The following is a 17,919-nucleotide window of genomic DNA, read 5'->3' on the forward strand; positions in this document are numbered from 1 at the left end:
GCTTTTCATGTCAGATAAAATCAGATGGGTTCTGGCGGCCTATATAAAACGGGGAAAGATTTCTATTATTTTGTTTGCTGTAAATGCTGTGTGTAGAGTAGATGAAGGGTTGATGGTTTGGTGATTGGGTGGTAAATACTTCTGACCTTTGTTTAGGACTGTTTGTTCATTATAGAAGAGTTATGATTTGGTTATCATTTGACTTTTAAAATATATTACTTTGGCGATTCATAACACATAAAACTTCACATTTTGCTCCTGTTTTATATAATCGTCTATTATGACTTAGACTCTTTGACTCCATTTCAAAACATAAATCCAGTAGGAGTGTTTGGAGTATTATTTACAAATATAAAATATTTGTTTTTTAATTAAATATTACACTACTATATATAATGCAATTATAGAAATTTAGATGTTGCCTCCAAAGATTTTCAATTCTCAAGAATCATTAGCTTTTTATTTTATTTTATTTTATTTTTACCTGCCAAGATTTTACATTTTCTAGAATAAACAGCTTTTTATTTTATTTTATTTTATTTTATTTTATTTTATTTTATTTTTTTTATTTTATTTTATTTTATTTTATTTTTTTATTTTATTTTTTTTTTTTTTTCTTTTTTTTTTTTTTTTTTCTAGGATTTATTTTTTTTTTTCTATAATAAGCTTTTTATTTTATTTTATTTTATTTTATTTTATTTTATTTTATTTTCTGATAGGCTTTGTAAAATATTGTTGATTTAAAATTCTGATTTAAAAGATAATTCATGTCATTTGACTATTTTCTTTTATCAACTGAAGCTTGATGGGTACAAACCAAAAAATAATATATATGCTCTTAATTGAATTCTTTATTCATTCATATAGTAAACAACTAAATAACCCTGCTTTGACTTGTTTTGGACACTCAGGCTTGTATTTTCACTCCATGGTACTTTAGGTCCATGCTTTCTGTAAAACACTATTAAGTTCCCTTAAAGCCTATGAAAGCTGGTCATGTCCTTTTCAAGGAGTTTGATTAAATCGGTAATAGAATAGGTAAAAGAAGTCATTCAGGTCAACTATAGCCTTAAATAAATCCTCTGTAGAGACAGAAAAACGGCCATTTGACAGCACAGAGTCATATATTCAGTGTGTTATTCTTTTGAAGTAGATGTTTGTTGAAATTAAAAGTATTACCTTTATATTCATTGTATTGTAATACAGGCTATTGTTAACATCTATTTGTTAGTTCAGAAGAAAATGTGTAGATTAAACAACGTTGCCAGGGTCTCTGGCTGCTATATCACTCTGTAACAAAAGAATGTGTGTGAAGGACTATCAACTGCACATCTACGCGTGTGTGTGTTCACCTGTATGAAAGCATAATTATAATGAGGGCATAAATATCAGCTCTTTTTGTGCATGTTCCCATGTGAATGTGTTTGTTTATATGCATTTACGTGTGGCTCGAATTTGTCTGGAAGTCGCTCGAGACTCTGTGATGTCTTTCCTAATGCTCTGAAATTATTCTCATTACATAGACGCTCTCATAACGCAGTGCATTAGCCTGGAGAAATCACAATCTTTTAATCACCAAACCCCAGAACATATCCTAAACCCTCGAACCACGTCCCAACATTAGCGCTTTCCTGTTGCTATTGTGTGAGCGGTTGCGAAAGCGGTGCACGTAGGTTCACGGTGATTAAACATTGACGGAGAGTGTGTGTGTGTGTGTGTGTGTGAGAGAGTCGTTTGTCTCATCACACACTCGATCGCACACATCAGATTATGCACTCGTCTTTCTCTTATAATAGCTACACATGTTTGAGCCCCTCTCTCTTTTCATCTGGGTGTGTTTTTCTGAGAACGAGGCGGGCAGAATTTCAATAAGTGTTGACTGGTGGTCCGGAGAGACTGCTGCCTCATCCACACATGCACAAACACAATGTGAATATTTTATAACATTTTAATTTCAGAGCTTTTAACAGCGTGTGGTGGGATTCCACTTGTAGGTTTTGCATAGCCAGGCTTTTGACTAAAGTTTGTGAACTATTTTGCAAAGAACGCGCTCACAGACTAGAAAAGAATGTCTTACTAAGAAAGTATACTACAAATACATTTACATATTTATGTGTTTTATAAAAATAGCCTACAATTGTATTTTTAGTATACTATACTGGTATACTTAAAGTCTGCTAAATTGGAACAACTAGGCTAATTTTTTGCTTAATGCACTTTAATTGTGCAGAAGTAGTGCTGAAGTCCAACTAAAGATCTACTGAAGTATATTTAATTGTTCTAAAGTGAAACTATTTCAAGTATACTTTGGGTACACTTTAAATCTTTTGCATTTAAAGTCTGATATTATTCAAAGATCATACAATCTTCATCAATAGAACACATTAAAACACATTTTAGGCTTAATATTAAGAAATGTGTGTTGTGCACAGATGATTTAAATGTTTTATATCAGTAAGTCTTGAGCATTATGTCAGTAAATGAGATTTTAACTATACTTAGTATAAAATAAATGTATTTTAAATATATCTACTAGGGTATATATAAGTATTTATTTTCAAAACACGAAAACTTGACATTTAATGCAAATATAAAAAAATGCATAGATAAAAATAAAATTTATTTTTCAGTATATTTATTTTATAATGCACTTAAGATTAAAATACATAAATATACATTTTTATTTTTTGCTATGCATTTTTATATTTGCTAAAAATGTATTTGTCATTAAATTGTAAGTTTTCTTTACTGTATTTTGTAAAAAGGTCAGATTTTTACTTGCCCTAATAAAATTTTCTTTGGCCCCACATTAATAAAAAAAAAAAAATTCAATAACACTATATATATATATTATATATATATATATATATATATATAGTAAAATATATAAAACAAATATTATGTCTATATAATATTTGTTTTTATTACAAACTATGTCATATTTTTTGCTGCTATATATTTGATTTGTTATGTATTTAAAATATTAAAACAAATAAATGTCAATTTTTTTTTTGCTATTATATTTTTTGTATTTTATAATATGTTTTTGTTAGACAATGATGGCAAGTGATTGAGAACATGACTGATTTGTCTGCATTTTTCAGCACAGTCATTTTTGTAAATGCGACACAACCTCAAAAGCCTTCACCATCAATGCAAAACCAAATGTGTGTGTCTATGTATTCAGTGTGTTTGCATGTGTGTGAGTTGTGGTTGCTTTAGCTTCTCATTTTCCAGCTCACTACTAGCGGTAATGTGAAAACCCCAGCAAAACACACACACTCAGTCCACTGAATGAAAAAGTTAATTCAAGCATCTTGAAATAGTGATGACTGCAATACTTGAAGGACTTCAGCTCTAGTAGTATCACTCGACACATTCTTGCATACATACAAACATTTGTTTTTGTGTGATCCAGTTTGTGAATGTTTGTTGGGCCTGCCAAAAGGAAAAGATAAAGATGAAAAAATAACATACTCTACTAAGATTTTTTTTTTTCTAATAAATTTGTATTTTTATTCAGCAAGGATGCAATAAATTGATCAAATGTGACAGTTAAGACATGTATATATAGAAATATATAGAATCCTGAAAATATGTCAACACTGATAATAATAAGAAAAGTTTCTTGAGCAGCAAATCAGCATATTATAATGATTTCTGAAGGATCATGTGACACTGAAGACTGGAGTAATGATGCTGAAAATTCAGCTTTTTCATCACAGGAATACATTTAATTTTCAATTATATTCAAATAGTAAACAGTTATTTTAAATTGTAAAAATATTTCACAATATTACCGTTTTTATCAAATAAATGCAGCCCGGGAGACATACAAAATCTTATCATAATAATGAAGTGATGTTTCATATCAGTTGTTTGGCAAATTAGTTTCCAAACAGATTTAGTACATGACTCCCTTGCTGTCAAACACTCCATTGTTAAGCTTTATGTGTTTATGTATGTGCATTTCCTCTTAGTGTTGAACTGTTTGTGTATGTTCTGCCAAAGGTCTGTATCTAAGGTCTAGAAAAATGGCTGTGTGAATTGTGTGTTTGGGTGTATTGTCGAGTTTCGTCCTACACAGGTGTGGGTGACAGGTGAGGGCGCAGTGGTCCGTATAGCCGACGGCTGTCACAGTATATTGGCAGTTTGGTCAAGCCACTGAAGCACACAAAGCAATTTAGAGCCATCATGGCTGCTTTGAACCCTCATGGACGACCAATCGTGGAGCAGCTGTCACTCAGCACTCTCTGTCTCACTGATTGGACGGGGATCAATGAAGGGGCGGGTCACAATGAGAACGACCTCTGTTCCACCTGCTGTAGATATGCAGCTTTAGTTTGGTGGCTTTTAGTCCCTGACTTTGTTCAAAACTTGAATAGACCTTAGTCAGGGTAGCACCATATTTAATATTTTGATAGAAATGAAAACGAGGGGTAGAAGTACATAGCGTTCATCTGACAAAACATCTTTCTGAGAAAAACTTTTCGTAGACAAAAACTCCATGAAAGAGTTTTGAAAGTTGTTGGTTGGTGAAAATTATACGATGTGAGTCAATGTAAAGAATATAAGTCTATCCCTTGTTTTCATTTTTGTTAAATTCATGACGATTAACCTTATTAAGATTTCACATGTGAAATATACACTACCAGTCAAAAGTTTTTAAAAAGTAAGATTTGTCATGTTTTTAAAGAATTCTCTATTGCTCACCAAGCCTGCATTTATTTGATCCAAAATACAGCTAAAAGTAGTTTTTACTATTTAAAATAAATGCTTTCTATTTGAATATATTTTAAAATATAATTTATTCCTGTGATCAAAGCTAAATTTTCAGCATCGTTAATCCAGTCTTCAGTGTCACATGATCCTTCAGAAATCATTCTAATACGCTGATTTGCTGATTATTATCAATATTTTAAACAGTTGAGTAATTTTTTTTTTCAGGATTCTTTGATGAATAGAAAGATCCAAAGATCAGCATTTAAATAAAAATAAAAAGCTTTTGTACCATTATACATTATACACACCATTCAAAAGCTTGGAGTCAGTATAGTTTTTTTTTTTTTTTTGGGGGGGGGGGTTATAGAGATGAAATAGAAATGAAATAGAAATTTTATTTAGCAAGGATGCTTTACATTACTCTGATAAAACGTGATGATAAAGACATTTATAAAGATTTCTAGTTCAGATTTTAAAAAAATGTATTGATTTTTTTTTTTACTAAATGCACAATATGTATAATACACATTGAAATGCACATTTTCATGTAAAATAAATAATGTGCTTTTTTTCCTTTTTTTGAATAAATAAAACTAAATAAATAAATAAACAGAATAAAACAGATGTTCAATCTAAAAATTTGTTTGTGTGTTTGCGCCTGTGCAAGAATGTCACACCTGTAGCCACACAAACATAACTGTACACAATCATGTTTGCCAGGACTCAATTTTATCCCCTCAACAGCCCCCTCCCCTCTACACCTTTTGCCCCCAATCCTCCATAATTACCCAGAAGGCTGTGCTCCCTCCTCCGCCTGCAGTGGCCCTACTGTCACCCCATTCTCTGGCCAACAATGGACTGGCATAGGCCCAGTACTCAGTGACTACAGACAGGCCTGGCCCGGGGTTAATCTCCTGTGCCCCAGCCTCTGTCAACATGCCCACACTCTGCCCTCGTTTATTGCACAAGCGCGTTACAATCAGACACTATTACAGCAGATGTGTGGCAGGGAGAGTGCAAGCTGTAAATGTTTGTGCCAGGGGAGATGGGAACTCTGGCGCTAGTTAGCAGGTGTTTCTTCCAAAGGTTCCAGGAGGAATCAATGATAGGTATGTGACACTGTTCATTTGTCAAGCATTGGAGCTGTTGCGATGAATAGGAAAATGCAGAATCCTAACATTGAGATGGGAGGGCTTGGTTAGTCCCAGACCCCCATAAGAACAAAAACATTCCCATTGTTTCATTTTCAATTATTCCCCTGACATAGCATGTTTGTTTTTCATTCATCCAACCTTTTATCAGTGATGTGAAATTGATTTTCTGTCTGACTATTTCTAAGCACGCTCAAGTGCGCCACACACAGTATTGTGGATCATAGGTCACCGTGAATCCTCATCTGAACATGATTGTTAATATACTTCAGTTTCTGTAATTATCTTCGTTTACCTTTGACTGCACAGTCATGTTTATAGTGATATCTTGCACAACTAGTTGTTAAGATATACAAACCCCTAAATGAGGCACACAAACATGGTGAACACGTTTCCATTGCCAACTCATCACATATTTACGCTTGGTCAGGACCCCTTGGAGTCACTTTTTGATGCACAGGGCACCCCTTTAGAATAATTTTTCAACGTACAGGGTCCTCTATTGCTTTAAGTAAGAAACCCTTGGCATCAATATGCCAACACGAAAGGTACTGGGAATTTTATCATTGTGATTAAATAATAATAACAATAATAATATTGCCATTATTGAATATATATGTTGGGGTGTGATTTTTCAATGTAATCATTAACACTTTCGTGCAGACTCATATTATATACCTCTTTAACTCTTTCCACGCCAACGACGAATTATCTTGTCTTTTATGAGAAAACTCTTCCCTGTCAAAGACCAAATTTTCCGGCTCTCCATGTTTTCAATGTTATACACTCGGGGGTGCTATTATGCATCTTCTGAATGAGACCACTATCTCCCAAACAAAAACACAGGTGAGGAAGATGAAGAAACAATAAAATGATCAAAAACGCTGGCAGTGGCTGGCAACTTTTTTCAAAAAAGCTGGAATGCGAAAGAGTTATATTTACATAGGCATATGTGCGTTGTTACACAGAGAAACCTCACAGCTTGAACTATAATGCAGCTTTTCCTACATTCATAGAAATATCGGTGAAATATTGATGTATAAATATTCACATGAAAAGGCCACACAGAGTGTGTGTTTTTTGTGTACCTGTGGTTGCAGTTCCTACATTTTTTGTAGATTTAGAATTAAGTTATAGGTGAATCTTGATTTGGTTGTAAAAATTTTCTGACACAGATTTTTCACATAAATTCTTGCTTACAGTACATACCCTTAGTGAATGAAACCCACAAGTTCCTGAATGAATCAGTGTTCGGGAATGAATCGGTTGAGTGAGTGATTCAACGACTCACTCATTTCTTTTGTTTCTGAATATATCAGTGTTTTGAACTAATCAGTTGAGTAAATAACTCAATCATAAAGACTCCTACTAGCGTATTAATCTTACCTTTAGAAGGAGACACTTGACAATCTCCCACCACTGAGGTAGAAATATATTTTTAAGCATATTAATGATTGTACCGACTTAAAAGTGCTAGATCATTGATGAGCTAACACTATTTTGTCTTTTAAACCCGCTGTTTTTATTTTGAAATCGTCCCTTTTGGGGGTATTTCCGCTGACACTGAAACCCACCCCTCGCTGCAACTCCTCTCCTGCTTGCTGACAGCTTAATGAAATTATTCACTAATTCACGGCATGTCCACTAATTTGTTGCCTGACTGACTTGATAGATGCGGCAAAGCGTGGCTATCCGCTGCGCAGGTTCGCTAACCCATAACTGTGAGCTAATTTGCGTCGCTCTGTTAGCATGGCTAAGATCAAGGCTGGCGACGCGGCTCTTGTAGTAAATCAGTCTGAAATAGAGAGATAGCAGGTGCTGTGGTAACAGAGGCTGAGGGCAGTGGAGTCTCATTCCTCTTCTATAACATGAGGTTCAGCTAAGCTTAGACGTACAGATGATGGACTGTGACTTTAATTGATTTTACAGCGCCTTCACAAACAGAAGGTAAACAAGCGCTGTCTGGGAGGCAGAGTGTCAGCACACATAGGGCTGCGACATTAGATGAGGAATATTTCCGGAAACTGCTGCTTTGTAAGACATATATTACATGGATGGAAATGTAGAAATGTAGTTCTCAGCTGGATCTGTATTTGACACTGGATCAAGTGGGGGATTTTTTAAAATCATACATTTATTGTGTTTATCGCTTGCCAAAATATTTACATGACATAGTCTTAATAGAACGATTGACTATACTGGTCTCTGGAATATTGATAGTTTCATGCATTAAACAACATTTTTTTTATCCTTGCTGCAGGTGAAACCATATTTAATGTTGTATAATTTTATTTAAAACAGAGCTAATATTGATTTAATGTTGACTTGATAATTTAGCCTTGAGTTATAAACAGTGCTTATTTCAGTTACTTTCAACACCAACAAAAACAACAATTAAAGTTGTTTTTCACTATTTATTATTATTATTATTATTATTATTATTATTAAATCTTTAATATTATTGGGGTCAGTAAGATTTTTGTAATGTTTTTGAAATAATTACTTACCAATTACTTAAAAAGGCAGCATTTACTTGCTCAGAAAACACAGTAAAAACAGTAATTTTGTGAAATATTATTACCATTTAAAAAAACTGACTTTAATTTGAATATATTGAATGTGTTTCACTGTGATGGCAAAGCTGAATATTTAGGAAATATGCTGATTGCTGATATGATGAATAGAACATTTAAAAGAACAACATTTATTTGAAATGGCAATCTGTTGTAACATTATAAACGCTTTTCTGTCACTTTTGATCATCCTTGCTGAATAAAACTATTAATAAAAAAAAGATTACTGACCAGTGACCACAAACCTTTAAACAGTGAATAATATTATTGTTTTAGAAGTTTTAATAATAGTAATAATAATATATGTTGCTCTTGTTGAACAAATTGTTAACCAATGATATTTACTGTAGTTCATCTAATAGACAGTAATTGAACTCCTGTAAAGAGCATAATGAAAGGGTTTCCCCAGCATTGTAATTTAGCAGCAGCTCTCTGTCTTTGCTGTGGTGTGTTGGTGTGCTTGTCTTAAGCTCTCTTAGCTGCTGGCTCTCAGCAGGATTAGAGTGAGTGAGCTATCTCCTCTCCTGCACAGCTCCACTGACTCACACTCACCTCTTTATTCTCTCCATCAACTTCAGCTGAGCTTGATTTCTCCAACAGTGAATTCTCTCTGCTGTCACTCTGTGTGTTGATGAGATGTCAATCTCTGCGGGGGAGAGTTTTTGTTCTGTCAGGTTGAATGCAGCATCATTCTGGTCTTCTGAAGAGTCTGCTTATCTCACTCTAATGTAGCCGTCTCTAAATCACAGCTCTCGTCTGCTGACTCTGTGTACAGTTACTAAATTATTAACCTGCGTTTTGTTTCCTCTAGTTGAAGGAATAGTTTATCCAAGGAAAATTCTGTCATTATTTACTCACCCTTATGTCATTTCAGGGTTTTTTCCAAGCAAAATATGATTGTTTCATAGTGATCATGTCTATCAAGCTCCAAAAAAGACATAAGTAAATAAATAAATAAAAATAAAACACTGTAAAAATGGTTTATATGACTATATTTAAAGTTTTCTGGAGCCATACGATTGGGAAAAGACCAGAATTCATTATTTTTTGATAATTTTTCCCTCTTAAATTTTATTAACATCTTAAACATTTAAAAAATTTATCATTTCTTATGTAATTTTTACCTAATGCTGTTAGTTTTTGCATTACAAAAAGTCATTTATTTATTTATTTAATGAAATTTCCTCAAAACATCTAATAAAAATAGTATTAGGGCTGTGAATCTTTGGGTAGACAGCGAATCGATTCGATTCACGATTCATAGGTTTTCGATTCGATTCGAGAACGATTTTTGCTAATTCAGAACAATTTGATTCGATTCGATTCACAATTAAATTCGATTCAATTCGATTAACAATTCAATTCTGCATTCTTAAAGTGCTTTCACAGGATTATTTTAATGCTTCCCCTAAATTCTTTAAATGCTTAGTCAGTGGGCAAATTACACAGCAGCTTTTATGGTTAGAGAACCATAGCTTAGAGAGGGAAAAAAAAACACTTTTGACCATTGTTAGATGCTAGTTTAAAGATGCTATGGCATGACATGGCATATGCAGAAATTTAAGACAAGAAAAAAAGAGTTTTAAAAGTATTATGTAAGAGCTAACAGTTTGTCACACCAGGGGCATAGCCATCATTTCAGAAGAGATAGAAATGTCAAATACAATAATTTTATGTAGGCCTTTGAATGTATTATATATACATAATATTAACATATATAATTACAAGGAATTATTTTCTTGTCTTACTTTGAATTTAGCTATAAGAAATCAAATACACTGCTGGACAATAATCAATCATTTTGTAATATTGTATATTTTTTTCCTAATGACAATTTTATGATTGTTTTACATACTACAAACAATTATTTCATTTGTCTGCACAGAATAAGGTTGAAAATATACTTTATAGTTTCTGTACTGTAATAAATGATATGTCAATTAGCTCTGCATCATTCACAAATTTTATTTATTTATTGTGTTCATTGACAATTTTTATTTATTTATTGTTTTTTTTGTCATTGTTCTTTTAGGTTGAGGTTATTTCTTTGTATTTGTGAGTTCTTTGAGATCTCATTTTTATATTATATCTCATTGCGAAAACTTCATACGAATGATAATTCTGAAAGAAAACCCCGCCCGATGTCTGTTTGCTAAAGCAACGAACGCTACTTTCAGGCATCTGATTATCAGATAAACCTTGCGCTCTTATTTCAAAATTGTTTTTTTTGTGGTTTTGTTAATGATTTTGTTTTTTTAATTGTTTTCTTCGTAATTTTTGGTTAAACGTTTTTGTTTAAGTGGTTTTGTGATTATGTTTTAGTGTGTTTATTTTTTGGTCTGTTAATGCAATAAATGCGCAGCCTTCGACTGTCGGTATGACCGAGAGCCAATGAAAAACTACAGAAAAATAAAACTACTTCACTTTAGCATTACTGGCCACGAGTCCTAAGGAGAGATCACACATCAGCTGTTCATGTGTCAGAGACGAACAGAGCGCGAGCACAATCCTGTGACAGTGTCGGGCAGTAAATAGTGGAGCCTATGAAGGAGAGATGGGGCGCGTGAAAGAGACATACGAGTTAATTAGTGTTTTTAGTGTTTTAATTTATTATTTATTTTTTTTGTTGGATTTGTATATATTTTGAAAGCACGATTCATTCGATTCTTAGCATTTTAAATCGATTATTGTCCGAAATCGGCGATTCACGATTCAGAAGTCATGTTTCAAGATCGATGCCATTGCATCGTCAGGATTTGTAATTGATGCATCGATAAAACGAGTGAATCGTGAATTAGTATCATTGACACAATTGTATAGCTTATAGCTTTTGATAATATTTTGAATTTGATTTTACTTTTATATTCTATATTCATTTAATTTGTTGTTAAATTTGTAATAATTATGTTGTGTTTTGTCATTTTTAATAGTTAATAGATAAAAGTTTTCTTAGTTAAATCTTATTCTTGTTCTTTTAATGTTTTTCTTTGTTTTAGAAGTATGGCTATATAATTCATTACGTTTTAGTTTTACTTTTATTTAATTTTAATTAATTAATTTTAATTATGAATTAAAATGATAAAATTTAAATCCATTAAATTTTAATTACATGCAACTTTGAGAAATTTCACAGATACATAATGAGAATATATTTCAAATCCATAAAATCTTTCTTCATGCTAAGTTTATAATTACCGTTTCACGACCTCCTCAGAAATGAATCAGCGTCTACACCTCACCTTAAGAAATATATTTGCATTACCAGATAAGGAGGATTATCTTTTCAAATCAGCATGCTCTTCAACGGTCTTACTCCAGTGAACAGCCAAACGATGTTTGATTTCACACTGGGCAATTGGGAAAGTGAATTAAAGTGTGTGTTCTAATTGGCCGCCGATGCCCAAAGGAGCCAATATATTGGCGCTAACAGACGCGCATGCATACACTCGGTTCAAGCGCTCTCAATCAATCTGGGTACTCCCATTGTTTGATTTCCATTACGCAGATGGTTCAGATTGCAATTTGAATGTATAAATCACAGCTATCTCTGCAGGGCAGGTCTGAGTCGCTCATGCATGCTCAACAAGCTCTGTCTCAATCCACTGCCACTGCTGCAGCGGTGTTGCTGTGTCCAATATAGCATAACAATACTGAACACCTGAGAGGAGAAGAATGAGGAAGAATAAACGTTTGAGATCTATCTAAAAGTAGATCTATCTATCTATCTATCTATCTATCTATCTATCTATCTATCTATCTATCTGTCTGTCTGTCTGTCTGTCTGTCTGTCTGTGTCTGTCTGTCTAAACAGCTATGATGGCTTAGTGGGGAGGTGGAGGCAGGGAGCAGAATGGAGGTGGAGGAACTTAGTTGGATGGTTTTACATGGGAATGAGGACGTGGAGGAATGTAGGAGTGAGTAGGTAGCGAACGGAGTGATGGGGGGCTGATGATCTTTAGTATTACATGATGTACGTGATGAGAGCTGTACAGAGGTGAGATCTATCATAAAGTATAAAAGAAGACTGTTAGAGAAGACAGATTGTGTGTCACTCTGTGTGCCATCTGCATCTGCTGGACTTAATTAGTGTGCAGTGAATATACACTGCAGCTGTGAGAGATGGACAGAGAGAGAGAGAGATGTGAAAATATAATGAAAATAATTACTGAAATATCATATAATTAAGGAAAGTGAGGTGTTAATGAGATGAACAGATTATCGAGGGAGTATGAAATGTTTTTAGTGGAAGATGAATTAGAAAAGAATGGTGGATTGGATGGCGAGCTGGTCTAGCACTCTATTATAGCCCTAAAGTTTGGGCCACTGCTGCCAAGCACTGAACTATTTACACAAAACCAGCATGATATCTCAGGAGTAACGGATTAATTAACAGGGTCACTGTTCCCATAGTTGGAAGATATTATTTTCCTGTATCCCAGACCAGGGAGAAGTCTAGTCCCAAACCACACTCCTGCTCTCTGTCAGACAGTACAGAAGAGGAAGGATTTTGTTTCTGTTTCTTACTCTTTGTATCTGGTGTTTAAACAAGTATTTTGTTGAGCTAAGCGTTGAAGTATGATTTAGTAACACCTAGTATAATTAGATCTAGTCTTTATGACCATAATGTTTCTGTTATATTCATCATGGTGTTGGAGCTTTTAGAAAAACTTTCTCCCAAACTCCCCTTTAGTTGTGGGCGGTATGAGTGATATTTTATATCACAGTTGGAGTAATATAAATACATACACACACAGGCATTCCTTTTTAATTTGTAAATGCATGTTATAAATCTTATTCTGAACAATTCATCATTCATGTATGTATTTCATTATATATATATTTTTTCATATATATGAATTGTTTGACCTCATAATGTTCAATTAAAATGTCATAACTCAGCCTTCTCTCTCCCTTCTCTAAGCCTTTGGTGGCATCTGCCTGACTTACATTATATAACCAGGGTTGTGTGTGTTATTCAGCAATAAATTAAGAATGATTTTAAATTACAATTTAGATTATGAGCAAAAGTGTGCATGATTGCACTACAAATTGGAATGCAATGAAGTAGAATTACATGGAAATTAATAATGTTTAAAGAGTTTCATGCAACAAATTCTCTAAAAAAGCAAAGTCAGAAAAGCAAACCATTTGAAGGTGAACAAGCCTTACAGACTGATAGATAGATCTACAATAATTGTATTAGAATCCTGTCCTCTGCAAATTTGTAAAATTTTTGACATAAACTGCCATACCTTTCAGCCTTTATTTCTAGGATAAGAATGATCAGATAAATTCTTTTAAATCCTTAGCTGACGATAGGGATGTTCCCCCTGGAACGGAGGTTAAGTGCCCTGCTCTAGGGCAGAATGGTGATTAGGGAACTCAACGACCCTCCGCTTCACAGACTCCTCTGAGGATATTGACCTACAACCTTTGAGTTTGGGCTCAGATATTTAACCACTTTACAATCATGACTGTCCAATTATTAAAATATGTAAATGCTAAAAAGTCAAAGTGTAATAAGGGTACAGGCTCTTCGGTTTAATGTGGCAGTGTTCAGTGCAAAAGGAAACATCTTTCGACCCTATTGCCACAAAATTCAGCTTCTTTTTATTATTCTGTTCATCAGGTAACACCAACAGCATGTTTGCTCTCGACTACATCAGCGGATCCCTGACAGTGAGTGGACAGCTGGACCGGGAAAACCCCTTGTACTCATCCGGATTCACAATCACAGTAAAGGTGAGACTTAAACCTATGTAGTTCTCATGAGAATTCAAAAAAAAAAAGTGTTTTTGAGTTTTAAAAACGGTTTCTCAAAAGGATTTTTTCAATTTCAACATTTTAACTGTTCTGTAACAGGAGATTATATGAAAAAGAGTTGTTGGCAAAGTAAAAATACAGTAACACTAAGAATACAGTAGTTCCCTTCAGTTCAATATTTGTGTGTCAGTTCAATATTTATTGTTGTCTGTCCCAGTAAAAGCATAAGCCATGTCTAAAGACAGGCATAAGAGCGAGAGCAGACACCATTGTTAGACTGTGTGTTCCTCCCTGCCCGTGCTTCATTACGTTGTTTGTTTGGGAACGGAGCTCGCACAGTCAGCTTTTGAGGGGGCTGATTGTGCTTCTGCCCGCTGTAAACACTCTGTTTCCGCAGGGCACGCTTCGAGGAGTGTGTCCATGCTTGTGATCTTCCGGTTCCAGACCCACTGCTGCTGAGGCACGGTGACGATTGAGTTTGCAGGGATCGCACATGGATCTAGCGGACGGGTTGGAGACGGGCTCGCCCTATCTCCGCCTGCACTCCCTAGATCTAGCACTCTCTATTGAGGTTCGGAAGCCCATGCTGTGGTCTCTTCCCCCTCTGATTGAGAGCATGCTGCTGTAGCTATCTTTCTCAGAGGAGATTGATATTGTTTTCATATGAGCATACTGCTTTTGGATCGCTTGTTCTCCCTGCCCTCACTAAAATAAAGGGGCGGGGATGCAAGCGATTTATGTGTAGCCTGTTTTGGAGCAGAGCACGCACAGTCAGCTCTTGAGGGGGCTGGCTGTGTTCATTCTGTAAATATCCCTAAACAAAAAAAAGGGAACATTACATTGAATATTAAGCTCTGCTCCCGCTGACATTTCTTTTTGAGTCTTATGCAATGTAGAATGGAGTGACTCTCGGCAGCAGGTGTGTACCCTTGTGTTGGGGTTTCTTTTTGAAATCTTTTTTTCATAATCAGACCGTGTTTACTTGTCTGGTTGTTTGGCTGCATTTAATTCTGAGGTATTAAATTGTGTATATCATCTGGCTTTGGCTTGGCTTTGTTTATATTATTCGATAGGGACCAGAGACGGGCCTTCACCTTTTTCCTCTCACACTCTAAATGCAGTGAGCTCTTGGGAAAAAAAATTCTCAAGTGAGAGCACACCTCTACTCCTCCGTGGAGGGTGATGAGGTCAGCAGGGGCTGTTGGGTGGGAGAAGATGTAGAATGGAGTGACTCTCGGCAGCAGGTGTGTACGCTTCTCGTACTTCCCCGGAATATCGGGAGTCAGAGTGGCTTTCACAGGCTGAAGCCTTCCAAACAGAGGGCGGATCTGCAAACCGTCATTGTCGCTGGATAGTCTTCGACTAAAATGTTCTGACCCTATGGCCCAGGATTTCTGAGGGCGGCCCCTCTAGGGAGGAGCGGTGTACACCTCATCATACAGTGCACATCTCTCCTCAGTGCCCTCAGGAGACGGGCCTGTCAACCATGCCACCCCCAGTGCTTCAGGGTGCAGCGGTCTCCAGCGAGCGCTTCTCTTAGTCTCCGCCCAGAAACGTAGCAGTACTGGAAGGCTTGCTACTTCCATGGAGGTCACTAGAGCAGTTAGATTGGTCATTCCCTGCCGGTTCTCCACTTCAGGGCACCGAGCTAGACGCTCTAGGTACACCAGAGGTCAGTCTCAAGAGACTGATTCCCCTAGGAGACTATTTGGCAGCGTGGAAGCTTCTACTAAATGTGTCTCAATGGTTCCTACACACTGTAGAAAGAGGCTAACGCATTCAGTTTGGTTGTCCTACGCCTCATTTCAGCGGGGTGATTCCCACTCTGGTGGGCCCCGAGCAGGCTCTGGTAATGGAACATGAAGTAAACACTCTCTTGAGGAAGGAGGTGATTGAGGTGGTCCCTCATATTGTAGTCCATATTGTACCTCCACATTTCCATCCTTCCTCACCACAGGAAGTTCCTGAGGATTGCTTTCGGGGGCAAAGCTTACCAATATCGGGTTCTTCCGTTCAGCTTTTCACTCTCACTCTGCTGCGTCCAACGTGATACCTTTTGGCCTGCTGTACATTAGACCCCTACAGTGGTGGCTCAGGACCAAGGGGTTTTCCCCGAGGATCAACCCACTTTGCATGATTAAGGTCCCGCGGCAATGCTTTCATGCCTTAGACATGTGGAGAAAGCCTTGGTTCTTGTCTCAGGGCCTGGTGTTGGGGACTCCTTGTCGTTGCGTAATGCTAATGACGGATGCCTCCTTCACCGGTTAGGGAGAGGCCATCCAGCCCGCAGTCTGTGGAGTGGCCGCCATCTCACGTTGCACATCTACTGCCTGGAGATGCTGGTTGTGTTTCAGGCACTGAAACACTTTCTCCTCGACCTAAGAGGCCATCATGTGTTGGTGCGCACTGACAACACAGCGGTGGTCTATTATATCAACCACCAGGGAGGTCTGCATTCACGCCACCTTTACAGGTTGGCGCACCTCCTTGTGTGGTCCCAAGGTAAACTCCTTTCGCTGAGAGCAGTGCACATGCCTGGGCATCTCAATCAGGGAGCAGACATCCTGTCGAGGCAGGGGCCAAGGCCCAGGGAATGGAGGCTCCACGCCAAGGTGGTAAAGCAGATTCGGAGGAAATTCAGCCAGTCTCAAGTGGACTTGTTCGCGACTCAAGAGACCTCGCATTCTCCCTCACGCATTCAGCCCCACTTGGACCATTGCTCTGCTCCTGGGACTTCTGGAGAGAGTGCGCCCATCTTCTCTTCTGGGGCCCGTCTTCTCTTAGTAGCCCCATTCTGGCTGGGCCAAGTATGATTCACAGACTTGATTTCCCTTCTTGACGGCTCTCCTTGGGAGATTCCTGTCAGGAGGGCTCTCCTCTCTCAGGTGGGGCCTCCCCCTGCCTGGAGATTTGGAATTGTGGATGTGGCCCCTGAGGGGGCACAGCTCATAGGTTCCGGTCTCTCAACTGAGGTGTTCCCATAGCGTTTCGATGCAGGGTCTCGTTCCCTCTGGGAACCATGGTTACATGCGTAACCTAGAGACGTTTGTCTTTAATATATAATTTGGACAGATTCTTTTGAGTGCTTCCTCAATTGTACCAAAAGAACTGTTCATAGATTTGTTGAGAAACTGGAATCGTTTTGTGGAATTGGAATCAGAATAGTAAAGTTCCTTAAGCTCTTAAAACCTTTTATCATAAGTCTTTCAACCCTGCGTGAGATTCAAATCCACTAATGCATTATTAAAATCTGTTCTGTAATGCGTCAAGGTCAAGATTGATTTTAAATGAGGAATGAAATTACAAATAAGCAGATTTGTTCTGTTTCTAGAAATTCTTGTGTAGCAGCTCTTGTTAGTCTCTCGTCCCCTGCGCTGAACTCATTGGGATCTCTGCCAAAGGTGGTATTGATTCTACAGTAAATGTTTGCAGAGTGTGACTGTAATTTATCAAGCCATTTACCCACATTGAGCATATCAGGATCAGTGTGTGAAAAGGTCTCACAGACCCTGGAGCTTTCAATACATTTTTTACTCTTTTGCATAGCTATTACAAAGTAAACATGCAAAACACTTTTAAATTACAGTTAACTGGTCTGGATTTTCCAGGCTTACTGTGCATGTAAAATTATTATTTGGAGTATGTTTTATAAGAAAATAATAATTAATAAAAAAATAAAAAAAATTGATATTTACTTAACCACTGATTCC

The 17,919-nt window shown here is 36.5% G+C and overlaps 1 protein-coding gene across 4 annotated transcripts in view; it reads left to right on the forward strand.

The window, feature by feature from the left end:
* cdh23 (cadherin-related 23) overlaps positions 1-17,919 on the forward strand; it is a 233,072-nt gene that overhangs the window by 99,251 nt on the left and 115,902 nt on the right. For all 4 annotated transcript variants that reach the window (XM_042737456.1, XM_042737457.1, XM_042737459.1 and 1 more), the window contains one exon: positions 14,076-14,188. In XM_042737456.1, coding sequence (XP_042593390.1) covers positions 14,076-14,188 — 113 coding nt within the window. The remainder of the gene's footprint in view (positions 1-14,075; positions 14,189-17,919) is intronic.

Source organism: Cyprinus carpio, chromosome B13, assembly GCF_018340385.1.
Source record: "Cyprinus carpio isolate SPL01 chromosome B13, ASM1834038v1, whole genome shotgun sequence".
Lineage (NCBI taxonomy): Eukaryota > Metazoa > Chordata > Actinopteri > Cypriniformes > Cyprinidae > Cyprinus > Cyprinus carpio.